Consider the following 15,805-nt stretch of genomic DNA (forward strand, 5'->3'; position numbering starts at 1 on the left):
CCCTCTACGGATCAGCCGGCGCCACTGACTGCAAAGAGACAGTAGCCGAGGGACGGGTCAAAAGGAGTGACCGCACAAGCAGCCCGAGGCGAGGGATTCGAACTTAACGAAGCCACCCGCTGCAAAGGTCAAAGAGATGCCGAGCCAGCGGCGCTGGCATGCGGGGTCTGAAAGCGGGGGCCATCAGCCACCCGTGAACATCCCGCGGCCACGCTTCCAACCGGGCGGCTCATCACTGCAGAATCCCATCACATCAATATGTCGCCGTTTGTGTACGTGCGTGCACACATGCGTGCTTGCATACTTAGGTATGTGTGCGAGCGTTTGTTTTTTTCGTGTGCGTGCACGCGGGGGAGCGGAAGCCATGTGGTTAGCGAGCTGTGCCTCAATCTTTAGAATCAGAATCTTTGTTTATGTTGGAGAAATGCGATGAGCTGTGAAGCTCTTCTTCAGAGATGTCAAGTAGGAACCCGGCGACCCGAGTTCGATTCCGCTCACAACCAAAAACAGTGGCGAATATTTGAAACGGTCCCAGGCCTCCTCTAGGTCGACTCCACCTTAAAATGAGTACACACTGCGGTGCGTAGTAGACATCAGCATTGGGGAGACAAAGGCCAGCAGGCGAGGTGCTGGCCACCACCAAAACGTACATATGTACATACTTTCCGCAACAGTCTGTTAAGGCTTTTCACGGAGACCTTTGCCTTTGTGTGGGCCACACAGCGGGCTACCCCGGCCACTGCAACTTCGAGTTCGACCTGTGCACGTGGCGCCAGTGGTACGACGCTGACGACGCCGACTGGACGCTCAGCTCGGGCAGCTCCCCGCTAGGCGGTGGGGGGCCGATGCCCACAGACCACACACTGCGCGACCCCCGCGGCCACTACCTCAGCCTGGAGAGCACTTTCCCGCGCCTGCCGGGGCAGCTGGCACGCATCTCCGTGCCACCCATCAGCGCCGGCACACGCGATTGCAAGGTTTCTTTTTTGACGATTGTTGTTCCCCTTTTGCACATACCCCTCTGAGCGACACCATTTCCTGCAAGTGGCGGACATGCGAAGAGCCCAATGAAAATATGTAACAAAAATAATGACACTTATACAAAGTTCCCTGACCACATTTGTCATCGTGAGCGTACAATGATCTGTCTCGCAACGACGTGCTATGTGAACGAGTACAGCTGCTGTTCCACTACTGCATGCTGGGTAAAGGCGTGGGCTCGCTGCGCATCTACCGCGCCGAGCTGGCCGGGTGGCTGGTATCTGCGCTGGACGGGAAGCCGCAGCTCTCCGGCAGAAAGCTGCGCCGGCAGCCCCTCTCCTTCTCCTCGGCCTCCTCTTCCTCCTCCTCGTCCGCGTCCTCCTCGACCGAAGCCCTCGACGGAGAGGACCTGGAGCTGCTGGTGGAGCAGGACGGCTGGCAGCTGCTCCTCAACCTGACGGACCAGCAGGAGGATGCAGTATGGCAGCGCGAGGAGGTCATACTCGATGCGCCGTACCCCTTTTCCGTCATCATTGAGGGCCTCGTGGGCACGGGCAGCCGCACGGCCATCGCCCTCGACGACATCACCTTCAGCATGGAGTGCACTCCCGTCGTGGTGCCGCCGAACAACGGCTCCGGCGACCACGGTGAGTAGAGAACCTCCTCCTCATCGTGCCGTGGAGATGCTAGCGGCACGGGCGAGCGAAATTACTGGGGTGGGAACCGCGACGCGCGGCGCGGGTTGTTGCTGCGCGTGTCCTCGCGTTCACATCGTGCAGCGGTGGACGCTCGCTCGTGGGCCTCGGAGTGCTCGGCCGGCTCCGCCGAAGTCCTGGGTTCGTAGCCAGGGTTGCAGATGCCTGCGACGAAATGCGGTGTCTTCATGGCGGTGAGTTGATGCTCCCAGCAAAACCGGTCACCAAAAATAGCCTCGTAACTTTACATCGAGTTCCGTTGCTTAATCTTCCTAAATTTCACCTCTGGAAATGTTAAATATCGCTTTGACTGTAATGGAACATGAATTTCCGATGTATGACCTCTGCACACCCCCCCCCCCGCCGCGCGTCCCCACCCGCCTTTTCACCCGGCTCCCTCCAAGACCACTGCAGGCGCGATCAGCGCCCCTGCGCGACGGGCGGCCAGTGCGTGCACGAGGAGCAGCTGTGCGACTTCCGAGCGGACTGCGAGGACGGCTCCGACGAGAGCGAGTGCGGCTCCGCGTGCACCTTCGAGCAAGGCGACACCTGCGGCTGGGAGAACTCGCAGTCCGACTGTTTCAACTGGGTCCTGGGCCGCGGCTCCCCGCACGGCCCGCGCCCCCCCGTGGACCACACGCTGGGCTCCGAGCAGGGTAGACAACACACGGCCGTGACGGTGGCTTCGCTTGGCCGGCCACTACAGCTAGACCTATGTTGAGGTTTATCGGGGGCCCCGCGGCTGGAATCAAAGTAATTATTCATACTGGAGGAATCCGATGAGGTATAAAGCCGTGACAATAGGTTTTCCCCTTTTTTCTGGCAACAAAACATGTCTGCATTAACCACAATGCTTGTGGTCAGAATGCAAACAAAAAAACATACTCTGATAATGTATGCATTGTCCTTGAAACTGATTGGTCGACACCAGAGACAGCTTTCCTTTGAGCCTCGTCTCAAACGGTGTTTGGCCAGAGGACGCCAAAAGGCGAACAGCCCAAAGACAATGCCACTATCAGAGTAATGAGAGCTCGGGGTGAGCATCTACATCGTGAGTCCTCCTTTGCCAGTTATGATGCCAGTTTTTTTGCCAGAAAAAAAGGGAAAACCTCTTCTCATATTTGGGTACTGGCAAAGGAGGTCCCATGATGTAGCTATGAAGCTCTTTTTCACAGACGTCCATAATAATAATCGTATTTATGGAGGGCATGGACAGCTGTCACTGGGGGTTCCCCCCTCCCCTCTGCCCACCTTCCGATAGTTTGGCATGTGATTTGGATTGCTGAGCAAACATTTGAAGGGGCACCCGCAATGGCAGCCATCCCTATGCGGCAGACAGTGACTCGGCGCCAGTCTGTAAGCAGCCATTAGTCTGCCAGTAGAGGGCACATATGGAACATGACACCCGCACGCAAGTGGTTGTTTACTCTGTGTTCTTGAGTTTGGGTTTTGCAGTGTAATGTACGAATTTTAAAACTATTTTGACAATGGCGCATAGCTGGTAGTAGTGATGTTATGGGTTTAATTAACGCATTATGCATAGGATGCATCGTTGTGCTCCAGTATTTCAGACATTATAAAGCAGGATAGATAGTGCCCTGGGCTGCATCCCCTAAAGCCCATGGTAATCCAACCCTGGTGGTGGCGGTAGTGGCTGCGACGGCAGTGGTGGCAGTGGTGGAGGTGGTGGTGGTGGTGGTGGCGGTGGTGGTGGTGGTGGCGGTGGTGTTGGTGGCGGTGGTGGCGGTGTTGGTGGCGGTGGCAGCGGTGGTGGCGGTGGTAGCGGTGGTGGCGGTGGTGACGGTGGTGGTGATGGTGGCGGTGGTGGTGTTGGTGGCGGTAGCAGCGGTGGTGGCAGTGGTGACGGTGGCGACGGTGGTGGTGGCGGTGGTGGCAGCAGCGATTGTGATGGGGGTCGTGGTGGTGATAGTGGCGGTGGTGGCGGTGGTGGTAGCAGCGATTGTGATGGGGGTCGTGGTGGTGGTGGTGGTGGCGGTGGTGGAACCAGAGGAGGCTTTGTCCCCATCGCCTGCAGTCCCCGCCCCGTGCTGAGGGCTCAGCCCCCTCCTCGTCTCACACAGCATACTCAGCTTCACTAACATAATCTGGATCATCATCACTATCAGGGTAGTGGCATCAGTATCAGGAGCGGTATCAATCCCATCAGCTTCATTATGATAATCATCAGAGGCAGCCGTGTGTCCGTGCGTTCCACGCCGCGTTCACCTCCCGACTTCACAGATACCTGCCGAATGCGTCCGCTCGGGCTCCTTCGCAGAGCGAACTTGAACATCCCGTGGCGAACGTAGCTCGGCGTTGGCGGTGGGGCAGTGTGCGCAGGTGTTGAGAGTGCAGGAGGTGTAGCTGCACTGGCACTGACCACTGGGATCCAGGGGCCAGGTTTTGTTGAAGTGAGTTCGAAAATTTTAACAGGTCCTCCCCCCGCCCCCCCCACGTCATTCCAAGCAACCAGGGCCAAGCTAACCGTGCTGCGGTGTTGAGGGGGTGTCGTCAAATCGACACGCGCGAAAAAGAGCTCCGTAGCTCATCGAATTCCCCCAGCTCTAAAAAAATATATATTAAAAAAATCTTGATTCCTATTCAGGCCATTTCTTCTTCTTGGAGCCGACGCAGAGCGGGCGGCAGGGCGACAAGGGCCACCTGAAGAGCGGCGAGTTCCACCAGTCGAGCCGCCTCTGCACCCTCTCCTTCTGGTACTACGTGTCCTCCGCCACCTCCGGCAGCCTGCGCATCATTGTCAAGGTCCGTACGCGCTGCTCCCTGTCTCGCCCACGTGCACGGTTCCATCATCGTCGTCGCATTCACTTCCATCGTCGCGTTCGGTGCCGTCGTTGTTGCGATCGGTCCCGTCATCGCGATCGGTCCCGTCATCGCGGCCGTCCCTCGGCAGACGGAGTACAACCTGATCGAAATGTGGAGGAGCCAGCCGGGCGAGCAGGTCGGGGTCTGGCGCCAGGCGCTGGTGCCGCTCAAGCGCCTGCGCAACTTCGTGGTCATCTTGGAGGGAGTGCGCACGCACAACTACGCGGGCGGAACCGCCATCGACGACATCGACTTCCTGCACTGCTCGCCCGGTGAGCAACGGCGGCAGCGGCGGCGGCGGTCGGGGAGAGCACGGAGCGGGATTATCGGCACGTGAAGTTGAAACTCGACTTCACGAGTCCGGAGTGATCGGTTTCCCCCTGCTCATGCTCTTGTTTATAGCCCTCGGCAAGTCGTGGAAACTCCACATTTCTATACCCAGGCGAAGGGGGGGGGGGGAGGCGTGAGTCTTTCCATAGCACAACCATAGGAATTTCCCACAAAGTGGTGCTGATTTTGTCGACCCCGAGAGGAATAATGGGCTGAGTCAACTCCACAGCAGGATTTGAGCTGGAATGATTCAGGTTGCGAGCCACTCGCTCTACCACGGAGCGACCAGGCGCTGTTAAGCTTACGTAACATGGCAGATATCTGTCTTATTCAGTTCCAGATGGGCCGTGGTGGTAACCCGAACGCTCGACTACAGCACTCCTAGTGGTGAAACGATGAACTAGATGGGACGCGGTGGTGGAAGCATTGAATCGCCGCTGTCCGCTTGAAGCTCGCACACATTGGAGTCTCGCACGCATCGGAGTCACGCACTCTGAACCTGAGCACTCCAGATGTTCACGTAACTTGAGCAAGGCCGAGGTAAAGCGTCATGTCAACTGTTATGTCTTGCGTTCATATGTATGCACGTTGAACTTCTTTCGCACCGTCCGTAGCCAACCGTGCTAACCGGAGTTTATATGGAAATTTTTATCCCCATAAAATGAAAAAAGCTGCATCTTTTTAAAACTTAACAAATATTGTCGAACTGAAAACTCAAACGGTCTTGTTGAGTCAACCTTATCTGGAGAGATGAAGGTCGGACTGAACCTAATATCTGGGTGGTCCCCTCCATTCCCAAGCACAAAGTCGTCCAAATACAAAGCTGGGCAAGTATACACTTGGTTGATCTGGTATCGAACGACACTCAGTAGGCAAGTACTTGGGTGGATACCATCCCGCCACCGTGGTGCCCACCTCGTAGGCCAGACGATTTGGGAGTTTTACAATCTCTGCGTTATCCACCAACCCTTGCCTCCATATCGAGACAAACAATGGAGTGGCAACCAAAGGAGGCAAACAAACGCGGTCAAGAGGATCCATCACCCATTCATTGGGCACCATGGTGGTTAGATGTGAACTACCTCGCCTGGTATACAAAGAGGTTCGTGGGTTCGAACCCGACCCTGACGCTGCTGTATATTTCGATATTATCAACCAGTTTAAGTCATAATTGGCTATGATGTTCCCATCCTACCACCTTCCGATGTTAGTTGTATTTTCGCCCATTTCAAACTTGCGCTTTCACAGTCACTTCGCGCGCGGACCCCTTGGTTGCGGCTCTGCGATCTGCCATTAACATGCTAATCTCTTTTAAACATGCTAATTTCTCATTAACATACTAATCTCTCATTAACATGCTAATTTTTCACCTGGCAGCCCTTTGATTGGTGGAAAACGAACCACCGCCGGGCTCGCTGCCAAACACTTACATTATCATTGGCTGCTGACATTTGGGCTATGCCCATTTCAAACCCTTATAAACCGTTTCCATTGAAAGCTAACCCCCCTTTTCCTGGAAACGACCTGCTTGCGTTTTGATCGAAACGTCGTAGTTTTCTGTTATTTTTTAATTATTTTCTTTGAACCTATCCATGTGACTTTACCGAAAGACCCAAGAATATGTATATTTAGAGTTTGCATGTTCTCCTCGTGGTCGCATGGGTTTTTCTCGGAGGCCTCCGGTTGTTCCCTCCACATTTAGAATGAACATGCGTTTAGAGTATTTGGCTGCTATAAATGCCCACATGATCAGCCACTTTATTGGGCTACCATTTGTGGCCAGGTCGCTTCTGAAAAGGAACTATATAGCTCCGTGGGCCTTACCTTATACAATAAGAAATGGTTTAGTTTTTTTAGTTATAGTTCGTTAGCCTTCCTTGTATCACGTTCAACAAAGCTACAACACACGCGTGGCCACGTGTGCTTGGAGAGCCGTTTGGTTTATATCCCCACTCGGGATGGTACGACGATGAATCGTTCCGTAGAATGATATCGACCGTGTGCAACGCCGTTGACGCTCTAAGCTTGCGTCCAAGTGTGGCTGCCAAGAAGGCATCAGGAACGAACGTTGCCGGACAGAGCCACCCGCAGATTTGAGATCGTACGCAAGTTAAAGGCATCAGAGTGACGCTTCAGAAGAGAAAGTAGACTTGGGCAGGGCACGTCGCTAGAAGGGATCGTGGCCAACTTGTCAGGGTCTGCAGCGAATCGCTTGTGTGTCTATCGATGTGTTTTAAGATTCACATATTTCACGTAATGGGTTTAAGCATCACCGTGGTAGCCACTTCGAGGCGCTTCCATTCTCTGCAGTGCAAAGAAATGAATTGATTCTTGACTAAAATTACGATCCTGAGTCGTGACGATTGATTGAATCACCTGCACGGGGTGGGTGGAGGGGGCTGTGTGTGTGTCGGCAGGTAGTTCATCCGTACTGTGCGGTACTGGAGGGGACATCTGGTCCTCTTAATTGCTAACAATGGTATAATTCCAGACTTGTATCTCTAGATTACAAATGTGTATGATAGCAAGGTTATCGTGGTTTAGCCTTTTATTTGGAAATGTTGTTCAACAGGTACCAAAGTACGATGGATAGATAACATCAATTGGGATAAAACAAAAATAATGTGGTATGAAAGGGAAGGGAGGGGGGGGGGGGGCAGGTGAAAATGAATGGGAGGCGAGTGTCTTATTATAAACGAGCGACATTTATTGCTGAGCCTTCTGCCCACGGCGCATGCCCCGCTCATGGGGCTTTAGTTCTGGTTGAGAAGAAGCCCCTTTGCAAAGTGGAGCTCCTCTGGGGCGTTGCGGAGTGCCGAGCGGCCCTCCCGACGGCACGTTTCACTCGGCGCGAACCGCGGCTTTGCCAAGAAGCTCCCGGCAATAGCGGAGCGACCCTCCGGCTCCGTGCCGAACAACGGGCGGCACGACCCAAAAACGCATCGGTGGGGAGCGGAGTGGGGGGGTGGTAGTGGGGAGGGGGTGGGTTATTTATATTTTTTAAACAATCCATACCCAGAGAAATTGAGAAGTGCTGCGGCCAGCAACAAAACCGTACAGTTTACAGAACACGATGTTCCTAATTTGTTGTAAATCTCCGCGAGTGAACGGGGTGGGGGGGGGAAGGATGCGTGCGGAGATGTTGTGGCGAGAGCCGCTGGGCCGGCGATTCTCACGCGTCGCCCACGACGCGCAGTCCGCGTGTCCGCAGCCTGCTGGGAGGAGCGCTGGCCCTGGCCAGACTGGGCACCTCTCGCCACGCTCCTCATTATTGACGGCCAGCCAGCCAGTTGGCCAGTCAGCCAGTCGGCCGGCCAGGCAGCCGGCCAGTCGGCCAATTCAGCCAGTCAGCCATTCAGCCAGTCGGCCGGCCAGCTGGTCAGGCAGTCAGTCAGCCAGTCACGAAGTCAGCCAGTCGGCCATGCAGCCAGTCAGCCAGCCAGTCAGCCAGCCATTGAGGCAGTCAGCCAGTCGACCATTTAGCCAGCCAGCCAGCCAACCAGCATCCCACTGACATCAGATACACGTGTGCAAATACGCACACACGCGTAAACATATGTGCATACACGTACATTTAAGCATGCATGTATATGTATTCACACATACACACATAAGCAACAGAGACAAAGGCCCAGTTTTGTTAGCAAGCACCTTTTGATACATAATGCACCTGGTACTCATTTAAGGCTGAGTCGACCTAGGGAAGGCTCAGGAAGAGTCCTAATGTTGCACTCCAATGCTCTTAGCCAGTGTTAGGATTCCTTCTCAGGTTTCCTGGATTCACTGTGCCATGCACTAACCACTGCACCACCGCTCCTCACATGTACAGCAAAAACAAAGATAATCCATATAGTCTTAACAGACTGTTGGGGCAAGTGCTGTTAGCGAGCACATTTGATGGCCCGGGAAACAGGGTGAATGGCCAGCACCACGCCTGACCGCCTTTGTCTCCTTAGTGGCGATGTTTGCACACTGCATCAGGTACTGTTTTTAGGCCGAGTCAATCTAGGTGAAGCCCACGACCAGTTTAGACAATCGCTATCACTTCTGTTGGTGGCCTTGAGCGGGAATCGAACTCGGGTTGCCGAGTTTCGTAGCGCAAGCGTAGCGCTAGCCGCTACACCACCACTCCCCACACGCGTTGGATGGTGGAACTTTGGAGGGCGGATGGACGATGCTCCGATTCATTGTCCAAAAAAAACATTCAATAACATTTGTGTCCATCCGCCAAAGGAACATCCTTCTGGGCCAACGTATCCTGCGTCTCGCGTTTTGAACGGTCACACGCTGGCACCTGCTTCCACTTTCCGAGTCTCATCAGCACAACGTGGCTTCTTGTTCTGTGCGATCGTGAGCAGCGCTAGGGACCTTGTCAATACGTTGCACGCCTGTCACATGTTTTCTAAAGAAGGCTGTCTCTGGTGTAGACCAATCAGTTTCAAAGGCAATGCGTATATGATTAATTATCAGAGCATGTTTGTTTGCATGTTCAAGTAATGTGTGTGATTAATGCAAACTTGATTCCTTGCAAAATGTATCTGTTTGGTGTTTGAACATCTTAACACCTGTTTTATTGCCAGAAAGATTAAGACCTAATCTTATTTTTCATACTTTGGTACTGGCAACAAGGTCTCATGATATAGTTGTTACGTATTATTTGTTGTTCTAACGTTCTGACCCGTAACCCTACTGGACACCTGTGAAAAAGAGCACGTTTCTATATATCTCATGGGATTCCTCCAGTATAAATTAATAGTGTAATTCTTCTGATTCTGAGCTGCCAAAAGGACATTGGGAATGACAATTCCTAGACACAGAAAGAGGACCCACGGATGATCCAGCAGTGACGTCGCTGCACCGATGCATTCCAAAGTCCAGCAGTCACGTAACAGTGACATTACTAAAGCGCTCGCAAAAGTCAATTTAAAGGTCCCTTTTTTAATATATATTCGCGAAGCTTCAAACTGTTTGTGGAATAGCCCCGGACACACAGCCCAGGTTTGTATCGACAAGATATGAGCTGGGTTTTTTGTTGTTGTTCAAAAAGAACGCATTTCATGCAACGGTCGCACACACACAATTGTTGCAGAGTTTGCAATGAAAACAATGCAGTGGATTGGGAGCATTGTAAACACAGCCACAGTTATGTGGCCCACACCCTCCACCACCACCACCACCACTGTCCCCCCTTGCTCCCCTCCACATCAGTTCTCGCATGCCTCCCCGTCCTTTCCCCCCCCCCCCCAATGCTGCCCCCACCCCACTTGTGCTTTGGCAGCGTGAGCCCGTTTTCATAAAGAAGAGATTTGGGGGGGTTTTGCCAATGCGACCATGAAAACATAGCTAGGTTGTGTTCACTGTCCAAGCAACAGCGAGGTGAAAAACGACCGCAGCTTTCAATGTGACATTCGTCATCATCGTCATGTACGTTGAACTTCTTTCGCACCGCCGTAACATAACCAACGCTGCTAATCGGAGGTGTGGGGGAAGGATAACAAACTAAACAGCAAAACGCAGTTCTAAATAAATTAGTTTTCGATCTCGATTGAAAAGTGCATAGCCGACAATGGCTTCTTAAAATCGGAAGGAAGAGCGTTCCAGACAGCCGTAGGAGGGCACCTGAAAGCGCCACGCGACGCAGTTCGATGGCCAGCCAGAAGCCGCTGCCGCAAGAATGATCGGAGTTCGCGTGATTTGTTTACGCTCATCGACGAGATCAGTACGGTATTGTGGTTCATTTGTGGCATCATCATCGTCATCTCGAGCCATTCTCTCTCCACTGCTAGATGAAGGCCTCGCCGGGCTTGCGGCGCCCACTCGCCGTACTTAATTATTAGTCTGCCCTTCTTGTCCCATCAGCACTTTGGGATCTCACGACGCACACTTCCATGGCCCAGCTGCTCCTTCGACAGCTCTGTGGTGTTATCTCTGTGTTGTTATCTCTGTGGTGTTTCTCGCCACCCCTTCAGGGGTCCCAGCGAATCACTTGCACTCCTTGTACTTTCAAAATCGTCCGTCAAAACCTCACCCTGGGTGATCTTCCCTTTGAACGAACTCCAAAGCCTCTTCTCCCCTCTCCACACTTCCCGTGCTTCGCCGCTGTCTGTCGTCGTTATTCCAGTTTTTTTCGAAATCCTTCGATGGTCACAGCTGGTTTCGATTTTTTTCGTCGCGTTGCGCCCATTGTTTCAGCGCAGACTCCAGGATGCCGCTAGACATTTTTTTTGATAATTACTTAAATAAATAAAAACACACATGCGCTACATTTAATTTGAGCAGGTAAGGTCCACTGTGCTCCGTAGCTCTTCTTTCAGAAACGACCTGGCCACAAATGGGAGCTCAACGAAGTGGCTTGTCATCGTGTGGAAATTTACAGCGGCCAAATACTGCGAACGCGCGATGCTTATTCTAAATGTGGAGGCGAAAATCGGAGGACCCGGAGAAAAATCCACGCAACCATGGGGAAGGGAGACACGCAAGCTCTAAATATACAGCAGTTGTCAGAGTCGGAATCGAAGCCACGACCTCCTGTACACCAGTCGAGGTCGTTAACATCTCGCCACCACGGCGCCCTTTTACTGAGACTGTATTCATGAACGCTGCCATGGCCTGATCGTCAGCGCACTGGACATCCAATCTTGTGGTCTACGATTCGATTCCATCTCTCGATGCGTAGCAGGTCGACACAACGGTGGCGAGTTTCTTAAATTCCCGCTCGGTGGCCTCTGTACACCCAACCCGGTACGAATGGGCTCACCGTGGTTCGCCGATCGGCGGATCACGACGGGGAAAAGTGCACGGCTACTCCAACCTCTTCATTCTCTTCAAAATACACCCACTGAGCGGGGAGGCCCTTCCGCCAGCAGTGGCGTGATGAGCGGGCGATTGCAGGGGCCGCGCCTCTACCTCCCTCCGAACGCGTGTTCCGAGGGATTATTGTTTTTCGCAACACGACAGCTTTGGTGCTCGTAAACACGTCCACAGTGCTCGCTCGCCCTACGCGTTTGACCATTTAGTGGGGGTTTATTTTGAAGAAGAAAAAAACCTATTCCGTGTGTGTATTTATTTTCCTGCCAAATCCACACATGTTTCTGTGGATGGACCCTGTATGGGGAGTTGCATTGGTTCGTCTGGGGTTTTTTGTTGGTACTGTATTCGCTTTATTGGAAAACACAAGGCTCTGAGCGGTGGCGCAGTGGTTAGCATGCTGCGACGCGAGTTCGATTCCCGCTCACGGCGAGTCCTGGGGTCGCTCATAGGTCTACTCAGCCTCAACTGAGTACCCGGTGCGGTGTGTAAACATCGCCACTAGGGAGACAAATGTGGCCGGACGTGGTGCTGGCCACCCGACCCCCTCGTGCGCCATGCCGGCCTTCACAGGTGCTGCTGCTCGCTAACAGCACCTGCCCCAACAGCCTGGAGGTGTATGTGACAGTGGAGCGAAGCGAGGGAAGGAAGCGGCAAGAGGTTCGTTGTGACCTGCAGTGTGGTGAGTGAGCGAGTAGTGAGTGAGCCGAGTGCCTTGTTGCAACCTGCAGTGTGGTCGTCGAACAGAGTTTTGACGAGACGCAGACATGATCATTGATCATTGTTTTTATTTTTACCCTTTTATCTGGCAAAAAAACTGACATCTTTTTTACAAGGAGTCATGTTTACATTGACCAATGGTGAGACGCAGACAGTCAGCCTGGTCGACCGAGGCCTGACCTCGTGCGAAGGATTCGATTAGCGAAGTTTCATGGGAACAGAAGCGGATGGAGGAGCGATACGTGGGCAACCGACGGCCAGTGAGGGAGTGACTGGTGTGATTTGGTGAGTGCTGGATCATCAGTCGACCTGACAGTGTTCCACTGCATTCCCACGTCGCAGCATGAGATCTAAAGAGCCCTCGACACGCGCTGCATGGTACTGTGTCCGTATCAGGGCGATGCAGTGGTGAGATGTTGTTTTCTTCGCCTGGTATGCGGGAGGTCAGGGGTTCGACCCCGACCCTTGATGCCTGCTGTATATATTTGGAATGTGCATGTCTCGCTCCCCGTGGTCGTGTGGATTTTTTTCTTCTCCGGATCCTCTGGTTTTCCCACCAGATAAAAAAATCAACATGCATGTACACACGTTTCGATTATTTGGCTGCTATACATTTCCACGTGATAAGCCACTTCGTTGAGCTATTATTTGTGATAGCGACATCCGCTTCTGAAAGAGAAGCTTACAGCTCAGTTGGTAAAATAAATAAATAAAGATTTCTTTTTTAAATAATTTGTTTACCTTTCCTGTACTTTGCACTCCTAAATCGTGTTTTAGTCATTTGTCGTTGTAACTTTCTGAACCCTTGCCCCTCCTGGGACATCTGCGATAAACGGGCCTCGTCGCTCATCGGATTCCTCCTGCAGTCGAGGCAAAGATTCCGATTCTGAGTCTGAGGATGGGCTCAGTGGCTACGGCGGGAGCGGTTCAATTGCCCGGCTCGAGTGCGCACAGCAGAAAATAAAATAAAAACCCGGAGCGTACGAGGTGAGGCAGCAGTCACGTGGCACCTCGGGGCCTGTGAGGGGTCACTGGATCATGTCCATTGCTGCACAATTTGTTTTTTTCTCTTTTATATGTAAACAAATTTTTTTTTTCGTTTTAAGTTCCTCATTGAGAAGCGTTCTCACATGTTTTTAGTGACAAAGTATTTGGGAGTTTTTTTTTTGTCCAGCACGCTTGTTCAAACCAACTGCAGTTATGAAAGTAAAGGCCCTCGCTAACGCATGTCCCCCCACGAGTGAACACTAAACATCGCAAGATATTTATTCTAAATGTAAAGGTCTTCATGGTACTGTTGAATTCTAGATCCCCTTGCTAACATTTTACTCACAAAAGTGTCAAAATTGGGAGAGTTGATTACTCCAAGACTCAAAACCTCACTCAGAGTCGAAAACCCTGAATCCAGAATTCCTGGAAGTTCAGAGCGTGGCGAGCTACAAAATTCTAGATTTAAAGCTTTCGTGAATGCTAGAATCCATACTCTTTGGTTCTATTGGGTAAAGTCACGTGACTTTACCCAATAGAACCGAAGAGTAGAGCTACAAAGTTGCTTCGTGTTCACCGGTGGCGTCACTGTCGAGTGTGCAGGCGGTGCAACTGTGCCGAAGCCCAAAATGGGACGGAGGGGGACGCAGGCTGCCGGGTGACATCGAGGGGCAGGCAGGGGTTGGTTCACCAACTTGTCCCTTGTGCCAGCCCCGCTATGCCACTTGTGCCCCCCCTCCCCCCCCTAGAATAAGTCGCACCTGTCCGTGCAAAACCTAAGCGTTGATATTTTTTTTTTTAAATCTTTCGCTCTGGATTCGTATTTCCATTGGCTCTAGCGCTGGAGCCTTGTTTTTTTTTTTTTTGCTGAATCCCCAAATCCCCCCCCAGCCCGGTCAGATTTAACCGGAGCGAGAAACTCTCCCCCCAGCCCCCCACCGCGCTGCATCGCCCCCCCCCCCCCCCCCCCGCTCCACACAGAGCGCCTCCTCCTCGTCTCCCGCTTCCGCTTGGCGAGTTTGGTAGAGATGGATGTTTTTTGTTTGAAACGAAGGAGGCAAGGATGTGGGCCGAGGCGGGTAGTGGTGGTGGTGGTTTGGTGGTGGGGGTGCGGTGGTAAGCGCGCCTCGCTATCAACCCCGGGGAGAGCGAGTTCGATTCCCGCTCACGGCCAACACCAGAGACAGTTATTTGAACCGGTCCTGTGCCTCCCCTGGGTCGACTCAGCCTCAAATGAGTTCCTGGTGCGGTGTGTCAACATCGCCACTGGGGGAGACAAAGGCGGCCGGGCGTGGTGCTGGCCACCCACCCCCTCGTGTGCCGTGCCAACCTTCATATGGGCTCGCTAACAGCACTTGCCCCAACAGCATGTGCAGGCTATACGGGGGATCTTTGTCTTTGGTGGACAGGGGTGGGGCGGGGGGAAGCTTGGCACGAGGTGAGAGCTGCTCTCACAGAGCAGCGCTCCGTGTCAGCTGACGCTTGTTTATCAATTTGTGCCGGGACGTTTATTTGTTTCAGCTGTCCATGCTGGTGCGTTCCGCGTCTGTCTGCGCGGGCGGGCCATGACAGGGGGTCACGTGCGTTGTGCCGTGCGTGGCGATGATGGCAGCGGAGGGCCAGGCTCGGCTGTCGGGCGTCAGAAATCTTGCACAACGCAGGGCGCGATTGAGCCAAAGTTCACATGCGCTGCAGATTTACACACTTAACACACGCACAATGACAAGGATCCCCCGGTATAGCCTTGGCGGTACTTACGTATGTGTGTTGAACTAATTAGAGGTGCGGGGGAAGGACAACAAACTAAGCACTCAAAGCAGTTTTTTTAAAGAAATTAGTTTTCAACCTACATTATTTACAAGTGTCTAGCTCGAGTGGCTTTCTAATATGGAAAGGAAGAGGAGTTCTGGACAGCAGCAGAAGCGCATCTGAAAGTGGGCGATGCAGTGACCATCTTTGTGAGGATGACCGGAGTTTGCATGATGGTTTATGCACCTTGATTAGATCAGCAAAGTATTGTGGCTCATCTATGGCGTGTAATGAGTGCGACCCTACAGACTGTCGGGACAAGTGCTGTTAGCGAGCACCTACGAAGGCTCGCACGGCACACGAGGGGGCGGGTGGCCAGCACAATTCCCGGTTGCCTTTGTCTCCCGAGTGGCGATGTTTACCCATCGCACCAACTACTCATTTGAGTCTGAGTCGACCTAGGGGAGGCCCAGGACCAGTTCATATATTCGTCACTGGTGTTGTTGGGTGCGAGTGGGAATCGTAATCGTGCCGCCAGGCTCGGAGCGCAGCTCGCTAACCACCACACTCCCGCTCCCCGCACACACAACCATGCACATGCGCACGCGAATGCACACAAAGACATGCACACATGCATACACAATGGAGACACGCTTCAAGAATGACGTCCATTGCAGAGATGGAGCGATCATTAAAATCTGCTCGTGCGCAGG

The 15,805-nt window shown here is 52.9% G+C and overlaps 1 protein-coding gene across 2 annotated transcripts in view; it reads left to right on the plus strand.

Moving 5' to 3' along the window:
* The window catches only part of LOC116949166 (MAM and LDL-receptor class A domain-containing protein 1), a 49,005-nt gene that overhangs the window by 19,357 nt on the left and 13,843 nt on the right, over positions 1–15,805 (plus strand). Inside the window, exons 15-19 of one of the 2 annotated variants that reach the window (XM_032966352.2) lie at positions 724–977; positions 1,181–1,628; positions 2,081–2,332; positions 4,282–4,439; positions 4,588–4,771. In XM_032966352.2, coding sequence (XP_032822243.2) covers positions 724–977; positions 1,181–1,628; positions 2,081–2,332; positions 4,282–4,439; positions 4,588–4,771 — 1,296 coding nt within the window. The remainder of the gene's footprint in view (positions 1–723; positions 978–1,180; positions 1,629–2,080; positions 2,333–4,281; positions 4,440–4,587; positions 4,772–15,805) is intronic. The other variant, XM_076069218.1, reaches the window with a different exon arrangement.

Source organism: Petromyzon marinus, chromosome 2, assembly GCF_048934315.1.
Source record: "Petromyzon marinus isolate PM22_M1 ecotype Great Lakes invasive population chromosome 2, UKy_Petmar_22M1.pri1.0, whole genome shotgun sequence".
Taxonomy (NCBI): domain Eukaryota; kingdom Metazoa; phylum Chordata; class Hyperoartia; order Petromyzontiformes; family Petromyzontidae; genus Petromyzon; species Petromyzon marinus.